General features: G+C 35.2%; 1 protein-coding gene across 2 annotated transcripts in view; it reads left to right on the forward strand.

The window, feature by feature from the left end:
- Positions 1 to 18,996, forward strand: part of LOC131166457 (uncharacterized) — a 36,442-nt gene extending 17,446 nt beyond the window's left edge. The window contains exons 11-19 of one of the 2 annotated variants that reach the window (XM_058125047.1): positions 2,015 to 2,667; positions 2,781 to 2,971; positions 3,155 to 3,461; positions 14,925 to 15,212; positions 15,322 to 15,431; positions 16,206 to 16,518; positions 17,078 to 17,488; positions 17,595 to 17,835; positions 18,612 to 18,996. In XM_058125047.1, the coding sequence (XP_057981030.1) occupies positions 2,015 to 2,667; positions 2,781 to 2,971; positions 3,155 to 3,461; positions 14,925 to 15,212; positions 15,322 to 15,431; positions 16,206 to 16,518; positions 17,078 to 17,488; positions 17,595 to 17,835; positions 18,612 to 18,637 (2,540 nt within the window). In that variant the 3' untranslated portion in view covers positions 18,638 to 18,996. Of the gene's footprint in view, positions 1 to 2,014; positions 2,668 to 2,780; positions 2,972 to 3,154; positions 3,462 to 14,924; positions 15,213 to 15,321; positions 15,432 to 16,194; positions 16,519 to 17,077; positions 17,489 to 17,594; positions 17,836 to 18,611 lie in introns of those variants that run through there. The other variant, XM_058125048.1, reaches the window with a different exon arrangement.
- Positions 18,997 to 20,827: the final 1,831 nt, after the last annotated feature.

Raw genomic sequence — 20,827 nt, forward strand, 5'->3', positions numbered from 1 at the left:
AGAACAATCCAAAAAGAGATGAGAAACATATTATGAGCTGTCAAAATAAAGAGTGCACAGATTTGAAGATAAAACCTTGGAAGGCCTATCCGCTGCAACGTATTGTACAGACTTGTAGTTAACTTTATTGAGAACAACAAACCAAATAAAAGCCTTAATCTTTGAGGGAACTTTGGTCTTCTAAATATGACAATGAAGTGCATAAGGTCATGTTTTCCTGAATCAAATGCTCAAAGAAAGATTTAAACGAAGAATCTCTTCATGAATCTTGAGTCAACAACTGTGTCTCCTTCCTATTAGAGTTCTGCTACTACCTCCCTATCAGTAAAAGACCTATGAAAATGAAAACCTCAAGAGAAGTTATCCCCACTAGTGATAAAAAATAGGAAATAACACCATTGTGCAGTGAGGATAGGCGATAGAGATAAGGAAAATAAATGAAAAGTGCAGAATCACTGACCAAATTATCTTTGCAAAAACGAATGTGAGCCCCATTCCCAACAACAAATTCCGTAAAAGGGATAAGGCTGTGAGATACACCCCCAAGGACTCCCAAAGGAACTTCTGATCCCTTTTATCTCACTTATTTTCCTGCATTCCAAATTTGTTATTAATGACTTTGTACAATAGGGATTCTTCTTTAAGGGAAACTGCGTAGCCATTTACCCATCAGAGAAATGTTCTTATATGCTAAATTTCCAAGATCCAAACTGGACCTACAACTGCCTCCAAAGTCCAAACTAATCAAGTGATCCTTCTTCTTCCTAACCCCAGACCAAAGAGAATCTCTTATGACTCTCAATACTCCTAGCTACCCCTTGAGGGCTCTAAAAATGGACAGAAAATAAAGAGGGATACTAGAGAGCAAGCCTGAATGAGAGGATAATGCAATCGTCTAGCCATTACCCATCAGAGAAATGTTCTTAAATGCCAGCTTTCCAAGATCCTAACCAGACCTACATACTGCCTCCAAAGTCCAAACTAATAAAGTGATCCTTCTTCTTCCCAACTCTAGACCAAAGACCACCCATCCAGCCAGTTACCTGCCCTCTTTACCACATTTGCCCCAAAACAAATAAACCTAGGATTTAGCCCCCAAAGGAACTGCTAAATAAGTCTAAGATCGCTCTAAAATACCACACCTAGCTACAGAGGCAAGTTGTGAAGATCTAGTTTACTCAGTATCAGCTAAAGGTATCCTAATTTTTATCAAAGTTATTTTTAAGCCTGAAACCCGCTCAGATTTGTGAGAAAGATAGCATTTTTGAGAAAGACTCCTTATATTATCTTCTAAATTTTTTTTTTCATGACTGACACTGCAAACTGAAGATGAGACACCACAACCCCTGTGCACTTCACCACGATCCCTCTCATTAAATCTTGATCTATCTACTAGTTTTGTAACTAATTTATAATTTTAGTTTTTAATGTTCGGTTCTGGTATTCAATGTCATGACTTTTGACAGTGATACCAAACAGCCCAATAGTAATTTAAAAATGTTGGATTTTCTGTATTTCTGTCAAAGTAATATAGTATGTGCTATTCTTTTACAACATTGCTAAGGAAATATATGTGTTTCAAGAATCACGCGCATATCAAAATTGGCTGCAAGTTATCAGTGAAACTGGATCCATTTGATAACTTCTAGGGATCTTGCTTCTTGCCCTTGGAGCATGTATATGATTTGGATATTTCAAAAAGCATTTTAACTATCCATGCATCGACTTTAACTCCCGAGTTATAATTTAGCATAAAACTTGTCCTTGATTTGAGGACATTGAGTAATTGTTTTCCAAAATTGACCTACTTCTCAATGGATGCTGCCAACTATTGCTTGGTCATGGTATACTGGAGTTTAAAGCATCACGGACTTGAGTATTAAGCTCACTAGCATCTAAATATGTTTTGCTGTTTGAATTTCCAAATAGCGCCAGATTTTTAACATGTGCCAATAGTTTAAAATCTTGGAATTCAATAAAATAGTACAAAATAATTAAATATTATATGTTTCAGGACATGGAAGTCTTCCTCCTACACGCTTGCTTTCTCTTAGAGTTGAGCTGGTTCAATTTTTACTGGAGGACTCTAACATCGAGAACACCGGAGCAATTACTGGCTTATCATCTACTGGAGCAGATAGAAACCTGTATTATCTTTTAGAGTTAGATACTGAAGCTACGTTAGATGTTTTACGATGTGCTTTTGTGGAAGACGAAATCTCAAAACCTGGCCTTTTGTTGCCTGATTCAGCTGACGAAACCATAGAGGCTGATAAAGAAAATGATTCCATGGCTAAAAGTCAGAATTTGTTGGTCCAAAGTACAGTTGATGCTCTTGTTCATATTCTTAATAAGGCCATTTCCCAAGTAGAGGGGTCTGCTGCTGGTGACAATATTGTGTCAGTGGAGTCATGGCCTTCAAAGGAGGACATTGGTCATCTGTTTGATTTCATAGCATACTATGTTGCATGTGAAAGAGCCTGTGTCTCAAAAACTATATTGAGTCAGATTTTGGAGTACTTGACATCATCAAGTGCTTCTGCTCAGAATATTGAGATCTCAAAAAAGAGGGAGAAGCAGATGCTCGCCCTTTTAGAAGTTGTGCCTGCGACAGACTGGAATGAATCCTATGTATTGCATCTATGTGAGAAAGCAAAGTTTTACCAGGTATCTTACCACATTCATTTGTTTGTTTTCCCTTGGGGAATAACAACTCCATGAATAGAATGTTCTGTTCGGGTCATTTTATAGTGGCTTATTAGATGCATTTTCATTTTCAGGTTTGCGGTTTGATTCACACCTTCAGACAACAGTACCTTGCTGCTCTTAATAGCTATAAGAAAGATGTGGATGAACCCATTCATGCCTTTGCCTTTATCAACAACACATTACTACAGCTAAGTGATGCCGAATCTGCTGCTTTTCGATCGGCAGTCATCTCTCAAATTCCAGAGCTGGTTAACTTAAGCAGGTGATGCTTTGAATTATATGGTTTTTTTTTTTTTTTGGGGTGGGGGGGGGGGGCGGGGGTGAGGGTGGGGGAGGGGACTGTGGGGTTGTCTCATTTTAGCTCAATTCTTGATATGAAGCTTCTTGTTCTTCTTGTTGTTGTTATTATTTTTTATGTGTTTTTTAATTTTCTGATGCTTTTCAGGGAGGGCACATTTTTTATGGTCATTGACCATTTCTATAAAGAAAGCCCACAGATCCTGGCTGAGCTTCGCTCTAGTCCACAAAGCCTTTTCCTTTATTTGAAGACACTTATTGAGGTTTACTTATCTGGCTCCCTCAGTTTTTCTTGTTTTAAGAAAGGTACTGTTGTTGATGTTTCCAATGAAAGAAGGATGAAGGGTCAGTTAAATGGTTTTGAGGCTTACATGAGAAGGATTGCCGATTTTCCAAAGATCTTACGAAATAATCCTGTTTATGTAACTGATGAAATGGTTGAACTTTATCTTGAGGTGAGCATTTCAACTGTCATACATATACTAATCAATTGAATGATTGTTTGTGCTTTTTCGGTTGCATCATCTGGCCTTTGTGTTTCATTTTTCTTGATTAAAAAATTTGGTTCTTATCAACTTAAATGTTCTGCTCAACAAATTTTATTCCCTTGATTTGATGACCATGATACACATGCTATCTCAGTATTCTTCTTACTCTATGCCCACTGTGTTGATGCCTCTTCTCTTACTATATTGGAACAATTTGATGGAGGACCACCATCATCCTTTAAGCTGCCTATTTTCGGCATACATATTTTGGATGTAGATTTAGGAGATTAGGCTATTTGAATTTGAGTCCAATGTTGTGTACTTTTCTGTCTGTTGGGTGTTTTTTGTAATTGCATTTTTAGTTAACTGCAGTAGACTAAATACATTTGGTAGCTGTATGTTGGTTTAGTTTTGAAATTTGAATTAAATTTCAGAATCTTTCCTGCTTCCCTCTTCCTCTCTGTAGGCATCACTTTGCTTTATGTTGGTTTAGTTTGGACATTTAAATTAAATTTCAGAATCTCTCCTGTTTCCCTCTTCCTCTCTGTAGGCACCAGAGAGAGAGAGAGAGAGAGAGAGGGGGGGAGGGGCTCTCTGGCTTTCCATGCGACTCTCTGCTGTCTGGATCAGAACCTATATTTAACCCACATCCACATTGCACAGTGATCATGACCTTCGTTGAGTATCCCAACTTTGCAGGAAAAGGTTTGGGACAGCTGCGGCACCATCAAAATCATTGACCCTCTACTTCTCGATCCTGAAATTTCCTTAGCCACCTCACCGTGCATCTGGTCTCATGTGCCAGCCACAGGAATTCCCACTCCCATGGTGACCCCTTCGATTCTTCACATCTGAGGTTTTCTTGAAACACTGTGACCACCAAATTTTTAGTCTCACGATCTATATTGGCACTGAAAATCATTGCTGGTAAGTTTTTGCGGCAGCTTGCTTCTCACACGCCTGTGTTGTGCTTCTGACTGGCTACCAGAACCTTAAAATCTGACCTGCAGCATCATAAATTCATTGCAGCCACAATATTTAGAAAATTTTCATGATATTTTGATGTAGATTGCAAGAAATTGCACTGCCATTGTACTGTCAGCATTTTGGAGTGAAAACTGGTACTGCCAGCACAGTATCTTTGTGAAACTATGAGGTTTAGTCCATTACAAATGAACTTACGGACCATTACAAGCTGTAACCACCATATAGACCATTAAATTTATGGGCTGTTATATTATCAGATTGGCCTGTGAATGAGTAAAGTTTTGTAGTTTTTTTTGGGGGTCCATTTTCCCTCTTTTCTCTTTATTGAAGCTTAGAAACTCTATTTTAAGTTGGTTTGTTTTGGTTAGTAATTATTTTTTAAAAATATTCATTTTGGGTTTATTTTCTTTGACATTTAGTATTTATTTTTTTAATTACTGGCATTCAAATAAGCTGGAGAGGTTGTTTTGTATGGTTTCAATTTTAAGTGTTTTGTTTTTGTTGATATGCAGTGAAGAAACAGAAAATGACTTTGTTTATGTTGCTAGTTTTTTTGTTTTCGTTGTTGTTTTTCACCTATTTTCTAAAAAAAAAAAGAGAAAATTAGATTTTATTGTTTTCAATTGTTTTGGCACACAAGACTTTAACATCAAGAATTAACTTTTGTAGATTGAATCATTCTTTTTATAAACAAATTTAATTCTTAATTAAAATAAAAATAAAATGATAATGTGAATTCAAAACTAATTAAAATAAAAAGTTTGAAAAAAATAAATAAAATTTTTTCAACAAAACAAATATACTAATTCTCAATTTTCATGTATGATGATTTTGTTTTGAAATATAATAAGTAAAATAATTATAATACATTTTATTTTTTATTTGAATATTTTAATTTGTATCCTTTTTTATATTCTTGTTATTGTAATCATATTTTTTAATTGTTACTTGATTCAAGGACAAAAAGAGCTTTTGTTTAATTAGGTTTTTAATTTGTTTTCTTTTTAGAAAATTAACCAAATAGGTTGCTAGTTTTCAGTTTTTAATTTTTATTTTTAGTCTTTAGTTTTCACTTTAAGCTCTTCCTTTTTTTTTTGTCTATTTTTTTTTCCCGTACACCTAATCATGGGACAAAAATACATTCTATTCCTTGCATTTTTGTTTTTGTTTGATAGATGAACATTCAATATTTTATATTTTAGATTACAAAAATTCCATTAAAGACTAAAAAAGCACAAAAGATTGCAGTGAGAACTATTGGAGTTGACAGTGCCTTGTCTATTGAGCTTTCAACTCTTCATAATGCACCTATATGCTCTTTTCTTTCTTCCAAGGGCGGCTCTCTTTCTTGAGGTTATCATTTTTAAGGATCTCAATGAGAGACAGAGATAAACAAGCTCACCACATTGTTTTGTTCCTTTTAATAGATTTGTGAGTGTTTGTAACCATTGTAAAAAACCGTAACTATTTGTGCAAGGTAATAGTTGCATTGCAACTATTGATGCCATTGCAGATGCTATGTACTGAGTAACTGAGACCACATCTATGAATTCATTCTTTGCATTCGCAAACTTGGTAAAAATATATAGATTCACATGTTTTGATCCCAAAATCCTACATTCTAATGCTTTAAAGAATTTAGTAAATTTTCATCAATTTAAATAAAACATATATCACAAGTATTGGCTATCATCTTGGTTTCTTTACTTGCTATTAGCGAAGAGAATAATGCATTTGCCACTTTTCACCACTTGATTATAAGTGAAGTTAAAGCTAAGAAGTCATAAATATAAAGAATATAAAGTATAAAGGGAACAATGGTCCTTGCACTGATAGTTACGATTTTTTACAATGGTCCCAAACACTCATAAATCTATTAAAAGGAACAAAACAATGTGGTGAGCTTGTTGATCTCTCTCTCATTGAGATCCTAAAAAATGGAAATCTCAAGAAAGAGAGCCGCCCTTAGAAGAAAGAAAAGAGCTTATAGGTGCATTATTTGCCCCTTGAACACCTAGTTCATATAGAGTCTTAGGTTTGAAGACGGTAGTTAATAGTTTTAATAAGGTTGACCACATGCAACTCGTTCACCTTCCTAGACATGACTAGGAGGATTTAGAAAAATATCACTTTGACGGTCAAGGCTGATCTGTTTTCTCACAATTGAAACTTAGATCCTGGTACCTTCTAAGATTGGATGGAGGAAATGGAGGACTATTTTAATTGGCTCTGCATAAAGAAGAATGAGGAGAAATTATGTTTTGATAGGATGAATTTGGTTGGCCAAGTGGCCAAATAAGAAATATTGATAAAATGTTGAACAAAACCTCCAGCGCTTGGGAGAGCCGCCTATTAGTAATTGGGAGGTCATGAGATGAAGTTAAAGGAGAAGTACCTTCTCTCCTATATGAACCAACTCTTTGTCAACTTTGGAATTAGTGACTAGTTATATAACTGTTTGAGGAGGTTATGCTTTGTAGTAGTGTTGTGGAGGATACGTATCTTAGAGTCTCTAGGTTTGCCAATGTCTTTGCAGGGGAAATTAGGGGAGAGATTGAGTTGTGTTCTCTAGAGATTATTGAGAATGGCTACAAAAGCCCTTCTCTCCAGAAATAAGTAAGGGCTACTTTCCATAGGATATCCATTCAAGAGAGTGAGTCATGATAGACTAGGACTTCCTCACACAATACAATGTAGGGCCATTTCCTAGTTTGCTTCTAAGGATAGTACTACCACTATTGTAGATCAATACTAATCCATCTATCATCCTAGTGCATCTTTTAGTCGTCCTCATGCTTGTTTTTTTATCTAGATTTAGCATTCTCACGCTCATATGGCTGTGCAATGTTCCCGACAAGCCTTAACTTTAGAGTGTGAACTTGTTAACCAACAAGAAAGTGAGGATGAGATTGTAGATGCCATTGATATAGTTGATGAAATTTAGGTTGAAATCCATGCTGATGTTGTGAGACGTGTTTTGTCCACTATTGTGGATAATGATGACCGGAAGAAGACCACTATCTTACGCACTTAAATGAGATGTTGTGTTAGGTCATGGAAGCTTGTCATCAATTGAGGTAGCATTATCTTGTGTCTTAGGCTGCTTTGGTTGGTGAATCTTAAAGTAGGTCTATGCGCCTTAATCCTTTAGAGTAGCTTGGGTTATAGTAACGCCTATCTGGTTAGTAGACTATGAGGATCTATTGAGATGTTACCTACAGATGTAATTCATTTCTTGTTAGACCGTCCTTGATTCTATTTTTCAAATTTGATCAATCATGATTGGGAGAACATCTATCTATTTGGGGACTAGGGTAAAAACATAATTATTTACCCTTCCAAGGCCACACCTACTCCAGAACAAGAAGATAGCCCCATGGATCCTTTCAAGAATGGAGCTTGTATCCTAGACTATTAAGGAACTTGAAAAAGAGAGTTTAAAGAGTGAGTTCTCATTGTTTGTTGTAGTTAAGTAGACCCTTTTGGACATCAGTGATTGTGTTTGTGCATTATCTATTGTAATAGAATATTCGTTGATTGAGTTTTCAAATGTTTCCCTTGATGAGCTCCCTTGTGAGTTGCCACCTATAAGAGGTATTCAATTTTCCATAGTTTTGGTTCATTGTAATTTTCCCCACTATAACTAAATCTTAAGGAGGGTGCTGAATTGAATAGACTTGTAGGGGAGCTTTTTGAGAGAGGTTTGTGAGGTACAACTTTAGGCCTTGTGTTGTGCAACCCTTTTGATCCATAAGAAAGATGGATCTCTAAGGATGTATAGATATGATAGAGCTATTTGTAAGATTATCATCATGTGTTTTTGGACATTGAAGATATGTTTGATATGTTAGCTCACTCTTTTTGGTATTCCAAGATTCATACATGAACTAGATACCATTGATTAGAAACAAATCAAGAGATGAGCCAAAAATTGCTTTCAACAGCAGGATGTTTTATTTGAATGGCTGGCCATGCCATTTGGACTTTCTAATGCCCCTAGCACCTTTATGAGGATTATTAGCGTCTTACAGCAATTCAAGGGGAAATTTGTAGAGGTCTATTTTCCCGATAAACTAGTCTATAGTAGGACTACAAAGGGGCACTTATACATCTTTTTCACCAGGTTTTTGCAATTGTGAAAGAAACTAGGTTGCATGCTAATCTCAAGAAGCACATCTTTCTCTAGCCTAGTGTTTTGTTTCTTGATTTTGTGGTTCCATGCAAGGTAAAACAACTTATAAATTGACTTGAGCTTAAAACCAATTTTGAGGTTCATAGCTTTCACTGCTTACTTTCTATAGGTGATTTATTAGAGGTGTTAGCAACTTTATGACTCAAATCACTAGTTGCCTTAACAAAGGGAGTTTAATTAGTATTACTATGAGTCTATTACCTAATTAAAAATATACAAGTCTACAAAACCATTTACATAAAGAACTAAAATTACTTGAAATGATATTCAATTGTTTGACTAGGCACATTTGAGGCATTAATTGACTTATGGAGCACAGTGCCTCTGTTGTAGTAAACTAAAAATTAATTATGTGTTTTCTAATTGGCTGTAACCAATCATCACACATAATGGTCATACCTCTCTCATATGCCAGCAAAAAAGGATATGTAGCCCTTTATATTATGATACTTTGGCTTCAAATACACTACTAAGACCTCATAGGGTGTAGGGCCTTCCTTTTCCAACCTTTGCAGCAGCATCGAGCAAGGGCTACATAAGTGGAGAATTAGCAACATTTGTTGGGATCTGATTATATTCTAAGAATTTTCTAGTACTTTCCTTAACTTGCTCCTTAAACCTTTTAGGAGTTTGGTGTTGATTTTTGGTTGCTTGGAACTCTTGCTTTTTTCTTGAATAGGATCCATCACCCTTAATCTAGCTTGAGGGGCATCGAGATTCATCTGTTGTTGTCCACTACCTCTAGTTTCCCAAACATCATGTGACTGAGCTTTACAAAAGCAACTAGCATTGCTAGAGTCCACCCCCTCTTCATAAGTTGGCTTCCTCCACCAGCTCTTGCCCTAAATCTGTCTCTTTTCTCATTTTGTTGCTGCCATATGCTTTCTTGTTGGTCAAATATCATTCTTTCTTTATTTGAATCTTCTTTGTCACTCAAATTCTCAAAATTTCCTATGATTTGAGCTTCCACTTCTTGGATTTTTTTTTTAATTCTTAATTTTTTATCTCTCATCTTTGGAGCTTATTGTTGAAGGTGTTTCATCATTTGTTCTCTCACTTGTTGGTTACTATTAAGTCTTGATATATATTGTTGGCCCACAACCTCGCAACTTAAGCTTTTAGGCAAAGTGGTAATCTAACAGTTACATTTGCAAACCCAGCCACTTGTCCTTTTTTATGTGCCAAATGTCATTTCAAGCATGTAATACCTCCTTTAATGGTCTTTCCAAACAATTGACACACCACAATATGCTTACTTCTCTCCACATGAGTAGCAAAATGCCAACTAGTGTCCTCATTAGGTAGCTCTTCATTTACTTTCTTCTCATGCATCATCTTGACTTGGTGATTTCTACATGTAAAGGGCGGCCCGGTGCACAAAGCTCCCACGTATGCAGGAGCCGGGGAAGGAGCGGACCACAATGTGTCTATAGTACGCAGCCTTACCTTGCATTTTTGCAAGAGGCTGTTTCCATGCCTCGAACCCGTGACCTCTAGGTCACACGGCGACAACCTTACTGTTGCATCTAAGCTCCCCTTTCTGATGATTTTTTACATGTAAGGATTAAGAATTAAGATGAAAGTAATGTAAATTGGAACATAAATACTATAATGTGGATGATGGATTGCATGGATTTTAGTTGTGGTACATGCTAACTATGAGTAGTAAGTACTAAACATCAAAATTTTATAGTTAAATATCTTAGTATAATTTTGTTATAACTATATGTTATTTAAATGTTAATAAATACTAACTGCTTAATTAAATTATAATTAATAAATACTAAGTTACTAATAACTAACTAGATAGTAGTCTTCGTGGATTGTAATCATTGTATTTAATAATTAGTTATTATTTTGTATTTTTTTAGCAAATTTAATTTTTTTTAATATTTCAAATAACAATAACTAAAAAAGCGTCAAGCATTTAAGCCATTAGGAATTGAGCAATTAGGGCCATGAAGCAAATAATAGGCATAGCAATTAAGCTTTATGTATTAAGAATTGAAGATATTTTAAAAATAAAAAGATAATTGACTAGCTAATTATGAAAAATTGATAACTTAATTTTAAAATTTAGTTTATTTTGAATCTTTTTACACCAATTTATATGATCACTGGCAGCTTCTTTCGATAAATTTAGGGCTAGTAAATCCTTACTCACTATCTCATTTCAAGTTATTTTAGGTCTACCCCTACCACTTCTATTGCCCCTCATAGTAACTAGCTCATTCCTTCTCACTAGTGCACCATTTGGCCTATGCTGGCCTATGCTGCAGATGCGCAAGCCATTTAAGCTGCCCTTCCCTTATCTTCTACAGAAGTTACATCTAACTTACTGTGAATATGTTCATTCCTTAATTTATCTTTTAATGTTATACCATTCATCCATCTTAGCATTCTTATTTCAGCTACTTTTACTTTTTGGATATATTGTTTCTTAGTTGCCTAGCATTCTGATTCATATAGCATAGTTGGTCTTTATAGCTATCCTATAGAACTTCCCTTTTAATTTTAAGGGTAGTTTGCAATCACACAACACATGCAAATCACTTCTCCATTGTATGCCAAGTGATTTAACTCTATGTATTACATGTTCTTTAATTTCTCCTTCAGCTTGCATGATAGATGCAAGGTATCAATATCTAGGGGGTGCTATTAATTTCATGACCATCAAGTTTGATCTTTTCTCCAATTTTCCTCCTACTATGGCTGAAATTATATTTTATATATTCTGTCATATTTCTACTTATCTTGAAATCTCTAGCTTCTAAAGCTTCTCTCTATAATTCTAACTTAGATTCTACGCTTTCATTAATCAAGATAATATCATTCACAAAAAACATATACCATGGAACCTCATTTTGCATACTCTTAGTAAGTTCATTCATAACTAGAGCAAAAAGAGAAGGGCTCAAAGTAGATCCTTGTTGTATACCTATTGTGCTTTGAAATTCCCTAGACTCTTCGCCTATATTGCTAATGTTTGTCACTACTCCATCGCACATATCCTTAATGATAGTAGTATAACTACTACATACACTCTTTTTTTTCCCTAAAACCCACACTAGAACTTCCTTGCGTAACTTATCATATGCTTCCTCTAAGTACAAAAAATCATATGCAAGTCCCTCTTTGAGTCTTCGTTTTCCTAAACTTTTCCATTAGTCTTCTTAAAGTTATATAGCTTTTGTAGTAGATCTCCCAGGCATGAAACCAAATTGATTTTGTGAGATTCTCGTTTCTAACTTTAATCTTTGTTCAACTGCCCTTTCCTATAATTTCATTGTATGGCTCATATGTTCAATTCCATGATAATTATCTTAAGAACATAACTACATAAAATATAAATAAAAATAAATCTTTGATTAAAAAAAAAATGTTCCTTAAGCTTAACTTGAATAAATTTTTTAAAAAAAGGAAAAATAAATCATACTTGGACAATGGAAAAACCTACAAAGAGCAACAATAAAGGAAGATTTCGGCCACCTCTTCAAGCCCTTCCTTGGCTCCTCCCCCTAATCTCAAGTTTTTGCAGTCATAGATAAGTAGATCTAGGTTGGACAAGCTTGGGGATAGGGAGATATGTAGCAGAAGTCAAAGAAATGAAGAAGTTGGAATGTAACGGCACATAAAGGCCCATTCCGGTCTGTAATGGGAACAGTAATGGCTGTGATTTTCTTCGTCATACTATGTCGGTCTGAAACAGAAATGTAGACCTTTTTTCTGTTACATAACAAATATTATGCTGTGTAAAGGACGTCATTTAAAACCGTGTCTCAAGATGGTCCACAGGGTCCATAGTGTCATGAATGTTGTTGTAATAAGATTCTTTGATCGGCATCTTGAATTCCTCCATTATTTTTGTGTCCTTTGGCTTTTTATCAAGCTTTGGTCATGCTCGGTGAACTCCCTTATTCCTTTGGAGCTTATCTTTTCATTGAATCAACAATTTTTAGGACTATGAGTAACTCCTTCCCCAATTTGGGGGAAACTTGAACACTCTTTTAACAACTTTATCTGGTCTAGAACGGCTTGCTTCTTCTGGGTCTTTCGGCTGCATATGCTCATCTCCATCCTTGTTCCCATTGCAGTTTGCTTGCCGAGCTTTGGTCCTGTTCCAACATGACTCTTCTTTCCTCTAAGCTTTATCTTTCCTTTGAGCTAGTGATTTAGAGAGGACTACAAGCCATTCCTCCCCTTATTTGAGTGAAACTTGAACATTCTCTGTTAACAACTTCATCTGATCTTGCATGGCTTGAAATAATTGTTGAATAATGAGATAATGTCCCGGGGGGACTTGAGGTCTTTGTTCCCCTTGTTGAGATTGGTCATCGAGCGAGGATAATATCGAAATATGTTCCCAACTATCCTGTTGACTTGGTTCCCCTTTCTTAGGGCGCATGAATGTGCCATGGATTTGCCCATATTCTCCACAGACATTGCTTGTTGATGCAAAAATTGGCCTAGGTCAGCCCCAATCCTTGCACCAATGATGAGTGATTGCTTTTATGAACTCCTGAATTAGATGTGAGCCCCCTTTATATTGGGGTCCTTGCAGAGATGAACAAATAGGGTGACTAGAGATGGGATTTGGAGAACCCTTCCGATGCTTAAGTTAGTAGGTTGACCAAGAGGAAGCTACAGGGGTCAGAGATGCTATGGATTATAATCCTTCCCTTAATGACTCTCTTTTCCCCATGGATTATAATCCTTCCCTTAATGACTCTCTTTTCCCCTTTATGCACTGCCTTTTCCCACCTTCATGATAGTTTTTCTTGGGATCTCTTCCCTTTCAATCAATGTTTGCAGGCCATTATAGTAGGTGAGGCGTATATCTTGTGCCCATTCGCTAATAACCTCTATGGTTATTAAGGAAATGTGCTGTCATTGTTGGTCCTCGTGCAATGCATGCATTTCCCTTATTTTCATCATCATCAGTTACTTTTGAAGACACTTCTAAATATGTGAGGCACTAATGGATAGAGGTTAATTGTTTATTGGGCAATCTTGGATGTGTAGTAGGAGAAAACAAAGCAACTGGGAGTTAATGGTGCACGTGTGTGTGTGTGTGTTTTTTTTTTTTTTTTAAACAATTCCATGAATATGTCCTCAGGTAAGAGTCCTTTTTGAGAATGTATTCAGCTACAAATCCTGTGCAGCCATTATTACTGTTCCTTTACCTTAATTAGTCCTGTTGAATAATTTTTTCATGAGAGTATTGAATTGCATGCTGAGGCGAAGCATAACCCTGCCATGAGTGACATGAATTATAAAGTTGCTGTTGTGTATTATAGGGCTACGAAAATTTAATGTGGTTGATAGTGTTGTCATTCACATTAGACCTGAATGTTAGCCCCATAGAAGTTCCTTTAAGAAGCTCCATGTCTGTGCCTTTGGCCCACTGTCCATCCTTAAAAACTTGGACCCAATCCATATTTGCATGATTTGCCTGATCATATGACCATTAGTATGGTTTTCAATGTGGAGGTCTTGACACCTTATCAAGGCACATTTGAGCCTCCTAGGTTTCTATTAATGTTCATGTAGATGGCTCCTTCGGCTCCTCTCATTTTTTAGAGAGAGAGCGCAATTGAGGCTACTCTAGATGATGAACTCGCGACTTCTCCTCAGGGTGATTCTGAATGATATTTGGTTCAGTGGAGAGGTTGCCTCACTTCAGATTCTACATGACTTGGGATGACATATGCAAGAATGCTTCTCAGCTATTAGAGTCATATTTACTGTCACGGTCTCCTATTTCCCTCTCCCTCTTTGTATGTACTTTTCCTTCCCCCCTTGTTCTTCCCCTCCTCATTCTATTTGTCTCTGCTGCCTGGCATCACTTATCTTCGGTCCTTGTCTTTCTGCTTTCTGTTGTTTATGTAAGCCTGCAATGATCATAGCGCTCCTCTTTGGAGCATGTCAATAGGTCTTCCTTGCTCATGACCAGTGTGTTTCAGTTGGCTTCTTGCCTTCTATTGATGCTACTTCAAAATTCTCATTGATGTAACCATTTCTACTTTTATCCGAGCTGTTCATCCATCCTAGCAAGTTCATATGGACATATTCTCTCTGAATACCTGACATTGACTATCATCGTGTATGGATGGTTCATGGCTCTGTTTATTGGTTCTTTTATTTGCTTACTGCATGTCATTCACAATATGCTCTGGGATTACCTTTTTTTATTTTTATTTTTTTTATTGCACCAATGGTTCTTGACATCCTGCATTTTTTTTCTTGTGCAGCTATTATGCCAGTATGAGCACAATTCAGTTCTCAAATTTTTACAGACCTTTGAGAGCTATCGGGTTGAACACTGTTTACGACTTTGCCAGGAATATGGGATCATAGATGCAGCTGCATTCTTATTAGAAAGGGTTGGGGATGTGGGTAGTGCTCTTGTACTTACTCTGTCCAGCCTGAATGATAAATTTGTTGTGCTTGATACTGCTGTTGGAAGTATAGGATCTGATGTGGCTTTTAGTTGCCGTACTGGCATGGAGCATTTTAATACTGTTTTAAGGATGAAGGAGGTCTGTATAATTTTTTCTCTTTAAAAAGTAAAGTCAATGCTTCATCCACACCTATCGTATGATTTGGTTCATTTGAAAAAAAAAATTGTTTATGAATTTCCTCTTGAAGGTGAATGACATACGTGAAATATTGCATGCCTGTATTGGACTCTGCCAACGGAACACTCCTCGATTGGATCCTGAAGAGTCAGAGTTTCTGTGGTTTCAGTTGCTTGACTCGTAAGATCAATACTCTTAACAACTACATGCTTCTTGCAGGTGTAACCATAATATCTTGTATTATTTTGTTTACTTATCAGTTCTTATTTAGGCTTTTGATTGTGGGTTGACTGCAGGTTCAGAAAAGGGTTGAAATTTATTGTAAGACTTCCATAATGGTAGTTTGAGTCTCCGAGATGTGAGAACTGTGGAGTGAGGGATTAATTTTATATTTGATTCTAGTGGGTTTTTGTATATATTTTTTAAATCTTTTTAGAATCCATATAATTTCTATACAAGGTTGTAAAATTTGGATACTAAATATTGCTTCTAGTTCTTTTATGTGCCATTTTTTAGAGTCAATAACTCAATTTGCAATTTCTGCACAAAAATTACAGACACAATACTTGCAATTAGGGATGATATTTCCATGGGACCTCCTAACGCACAAGGGAAGGGGGATGTAGAATTGACTAAGCTCATGCTTTATTTCTCTGAAATAACAGTTCTTTTAATCTTGAATTATCATGGAACAGACATTATAAATTATGAACTGATACTCCTTTCTGCTGTATCAGCTGCCCCAATCTTTTGGGATGAGGGTCAGTGGGCAGATGTTAATCATTTCTCCCAGAAAAAGCACCAATGTGCCTCTTCAGTTACTTTGTATTACATTTTGTTATGAAAAATGAGATTTCCAGAGCAACTGATTTAAGGTTATTAAAATTTTATGCATAATACATGCATAGGCTGTCATCTCTTTCTCTTGCTCATATTCTTTTAGTTTGAATACAGGTTCTGTGAACCTTTGATGGATTCTTATAATGATAAAAGTATCTCTAAAGGAGAGAAATCATCAGAAAGACAAGAGGGTGAAGAGGTGTGTCCTATGAAGTGGAGAATTTCCAAGTCTCACAGAGCTGCTAACGTTTTGAGGAGATTATTTTCTCAACTGATTAAAGAGATTGTTGAGGGAATGATAGGATATGTGCACCTTCCAGCAATCATGTCAAAACTCCTCTCTGATAATGGTGGCCAGGAATTTGGGGATTTTAAACTTACTATATTGGGAATGCTGGGAACATATGGCTTTGAAAGAAGAATTCTGGTAAATCAACATCCTTACTATATGTAATGATTTGTGCAGTTCTTGCACTTTCACATCTAACCTTATCTTTGTCAAGTTTTAACTGTGATAGCGGGTGAAGTTTATGTCTCAAACTCTTTCTAGGAGCTTTAGTTTTAGGGGAAGAAAATGAACATCGAAGCACTGAACTTTCCTTGAGTGGTTTTTGATTAACTCACTATTAAATCTAATTAAATGCTTACTAAGGAAAACCAAAAATGATTTTATTGGAAGTTGAATTAAGCTCCATGTAAGTAGGCAGCGAACTATGCATTTAGGCATTTAGTTTTTGTTACATGTGCTTTAAAGCTTTATGCATCCTTCATATGCTCAAACTAATTTTATAAATTTTTTATATAACCTTCTCCATTGCTCATGCTCAAATTTTCTATTTAACTGTTGACTTAATGAGCATACGGCAATTCTAGTGGACAGATAAGTCTGTTTGACTTTGTAGTGGATTATTCAAGGTGTATTTTCTTTGCTTAATCAATTTCCATAGTTTACATATTTATACAGCCTTTTCATTTTGTTACATCAGGACACTGCTAAATCCTTGATAGAGGATGATACATTCTATACCATAATCTTGCTCAAGAAGGGTGCATCTCATGGGTATGCACCCCGGAATATGCTATGTTGTATATGTAATTGCTTTCTTAGCAAGAACTCTTCTAGTTCTAGGATTCGAGTTTTCAGCTGTGGTCATGTTACTCATGTCCAATGTGAACTTCAAGAAAATGAGGCATCGAATAGAGGCTCCTCCGCTGGATGCCCTGTTTGTATGCCTAAGAAGAAAACTCACAGACCAAAAAGCAAATCGGTCCTTGCAGAGAATGGTTTGGTTAACAAATCTTCAGCAAGAGCTCAACAAGCACAAGGGACCATTGCTCTACATCCATTTGAAAGTGATGTGCTGGAGAATCACCATGGGCATCCACAAATCTCGCGGGTAAGTGGGTTTCTTATTTATTGCCTTCTCCTGTTATTACAAATTTACATCTTTCTATATTTTACAGCCATTGCTAATTAATTGGATATGAACTCTGGTGATACAGTTTGAGATCTTGACTAATCTACATAAAGACCGAAGATTATTTCAAATAGAGAACATTCCTCAGTTAAGGCTTGCTCCACCGGCTGTTTATCATGAAAAGGTGAAGAAAGGAACTGATTTTTTTACAGGAGAGAGTAGCAGTGGTCCTGCAACAGTAGATAAACCGAGCAGAAATAAGCAACTCAGGGACCTAAAAGTTAAGGGATCGGCAATTCGATTTCCTCTGAAGTCGAGTATATTTGGTGAGTTATTTTTCCTTGTTTAACATGCTAAGGGGTCATTTAGTATTATTGTGAAAAATTATAAAAATGAATACCATAAATGAAAAATAAAATCCAAAAATAGAAACAGAAAACTAGAAACCAACAACATTTTTGGTTAATATTTGTAAAATTTAAAGAGAAAATCAATTAAACAAATTTTCATTTGGTCTTTGAAGAAAAAACTAATAAAAAAAAATATGATTCAAATAATAAAAGTACAAAAAAATACAAACTAAAACACTATATTAAAAATAAAACTTAATATAATTACTAAGTTTTTATATTTTAAAATTCACTTTACAAGAACAATCTTATTGTACATGATTTGGAAAATAGTAAAAATATTTTGTAATTGACTTTTATTAGTTTTAATTTTTTTTTAAAAATTATGGATATTTATATTTTAATTATATTTTCAAATTATATGATCATTTAATTTTAATTTTAATTAAAATTTATGTATAAAATGAATTATTTAATGTAGAAAATTATTTTTTGATATTAAAATTTTATAGTAATAGGTTGTTAAAATAACTGAAAATTATAAAATCTAATTTTTAGCATTTTTGCAAATAGTTAAAAACTGTCCAGAGAAACAGAAAATAAGGAATATAAACATATGCATTTTTATAATATGATTTCTCACGAAATGAAAATAAAAAATAGAAATCACAGACAGACAAATATACAAATACTAAACAAATTCTAGATTTTTACAATGATGTTGGCTTCCAACACATTAATGCTTTTTGTAGGCAAGGAGAAGAGCAGCAAGCACTGATTCAGATCTAATAGAAAAAATATTGAAAATGATTCAAGCCAGGTCTTAAGAAGCAAAAAAGGTGTTTAAAAAAATATTTTGTGAAAGTTGAGGGATGATCCTTTTATCAAAATCATGCTGGCCGAGGCTGCAACTACCGAGTCCCTTTTTTTTTTTTTTTTTTTTTGTCAAATGTAAATTATGTTTATAACGACGAGTGTTGCGGGTGCTTTGTAAATTAGAGAAATATTCATATGTTAACAGGAAAATACTGTTCCTTATTGTGAAATTGAGGTGAATGTCTCCTTGTGTACAGTCATAGTATAAACAATATCCCTTGTTACTTATATGATTCATGGGAAATTATGTTTTCATTGCAATTACTTCGCTTCATTAATTTATTCATGTAATGTATGGAAAGTCCTGCTCAATTCCCAATCATGTCAATTTGTTGAAGATAACAAACGAGCTGGTTGAAGACACCTTGAGGCCTTGAAGCATGTTGACCGGGTACCCCTTCACAAATTTTTGCGAAGACTATTGACTCCACAATCTGCTGTCTTCTTTACTTGGCAAATATTTATGATGTTCACTTGTGCACAAATACAATATAAACAATATCCCTTTATAATTTGATTTCATGGGAAAAGAAGTTGTCATTGCAATTGCTTCGCCTCATCAATTTATTCATGTACTTTAATGTGTGGCAACTCCTTGCTCAATTCCTAGCCATGTCAATTTGTTGATGATAACAAACAAGTTGGTTGATGACACCTTTAGGTCTCGAACCATGTTGATTGGGCACCCTTTCACACATTTTTGTGAAGACTATATTCAATCCGTAATCAGCTATATCTTCTTTGCTTGGCCAAATTTCTTCAGTGTACCCTTGTTCACAATTATAATATAAACAATATCCCCTATTACTTCTCATTTTATTTCATAGGAAAATAAGTTATCATTGCAATGACTTTGTTTCATTATTTTATTTAATGTGCAACAACTTCCTGCTCAATTCCTAATCATGTCAATTTGTTGAAGATAACACGCAGCCCTTCTTTGAAACTTGAAAAATCTTGGGTGCATGTCCCCATAACTATGTGAATCTCTGTCCTCATTTGAAGGCTCCCTATGTAACGACCCAAAAATCATACCATTTTTTTTTATGCGCTATAAAATTTTATTACTCTGATGCCCCTGTAGTATCTACTATAACATCTAGGTCCCAATGTGGGCATCGAAAAATTCCTATTCATAAGACACCTATGCAGCGGGAAATATAAAATCATAAAACCATAGTTACAATACTAGAATTCAGCATTTTCCCAAAACATATATATACATATCCCTCCAGTATTCTCCACTAGATCATCTAGGATCTACACAAAAAATATGTCTCCCAACATACACTTACCCTACAAATAGGGCAGTACAAAATCCTCTCTATTTCCGAGCCTGGTCTATTCGTCTAGTTGGTTCGCCTATTTAAATTATTAGGATAAGACAATTCTCAATAAGACGAAATATGCTATTATTAGTGTATGACAATTGAGTTTACATGAATAATATATACTTTTAATCAATTGAAACTAAGATAACATATAAAATAAAATACAATATAACTCACATCTATGTGGCTTAAAATACAACTATTTCTAAACTTTCTAGTTAATCATACTTTTTGTAACGACCTGATTTTTCATGCCATTTTATTTATTTATTTTATATATATATATTGTAAAGTTTCACTACTCTAATACCTTGTAATACAATCCATAACATCATCACGGTCCAAGTGGGGACCGTGGAACCTGTATATCCATATTCTACCTATGCAACGAAATACAAAAATGCATATAACCACATTATATACAATACCAGATGTCAGTACTTCCCCAAAATATACATACAAAATCTTACCCAAAATGCCCCACCCGATCACCTAGGGACCACTTAAAAATGTCTCTCCCAAAATACTAACCCTATAGACTGAGTGGCACAAGATCCTCTTTATCTTTGTGCCTGATCTACTCATCTACCTGGATCATCTGAAAAGTGTTAAATTACTAGGATGAGATAACTCTCAGTAAGACGAAATATGCTACTACTAGTGTGTGGCAGATGAGTTTGCATAACGGTAATATTTAATTTAAAAGTACTGTATGCTGTAAACAACTGAGTCTGAGAAAACACATATAAATAAAACACAGT

This window comes from Malania oleifera, chromosome 10, assembly GCF_029873635.1.
Source record: "Malania oleifera isolate guangnan ecotype guangnan chromosome 10, ASM2987363v1, whole genome shotgun sequence".
Classification (NCBI taxonomy): Eukaryota; Viridiplantae; Streptophyta; class Magnoliopsida; order Santalales; family Ximeniaceae; genus Malania; species Malania oleifera.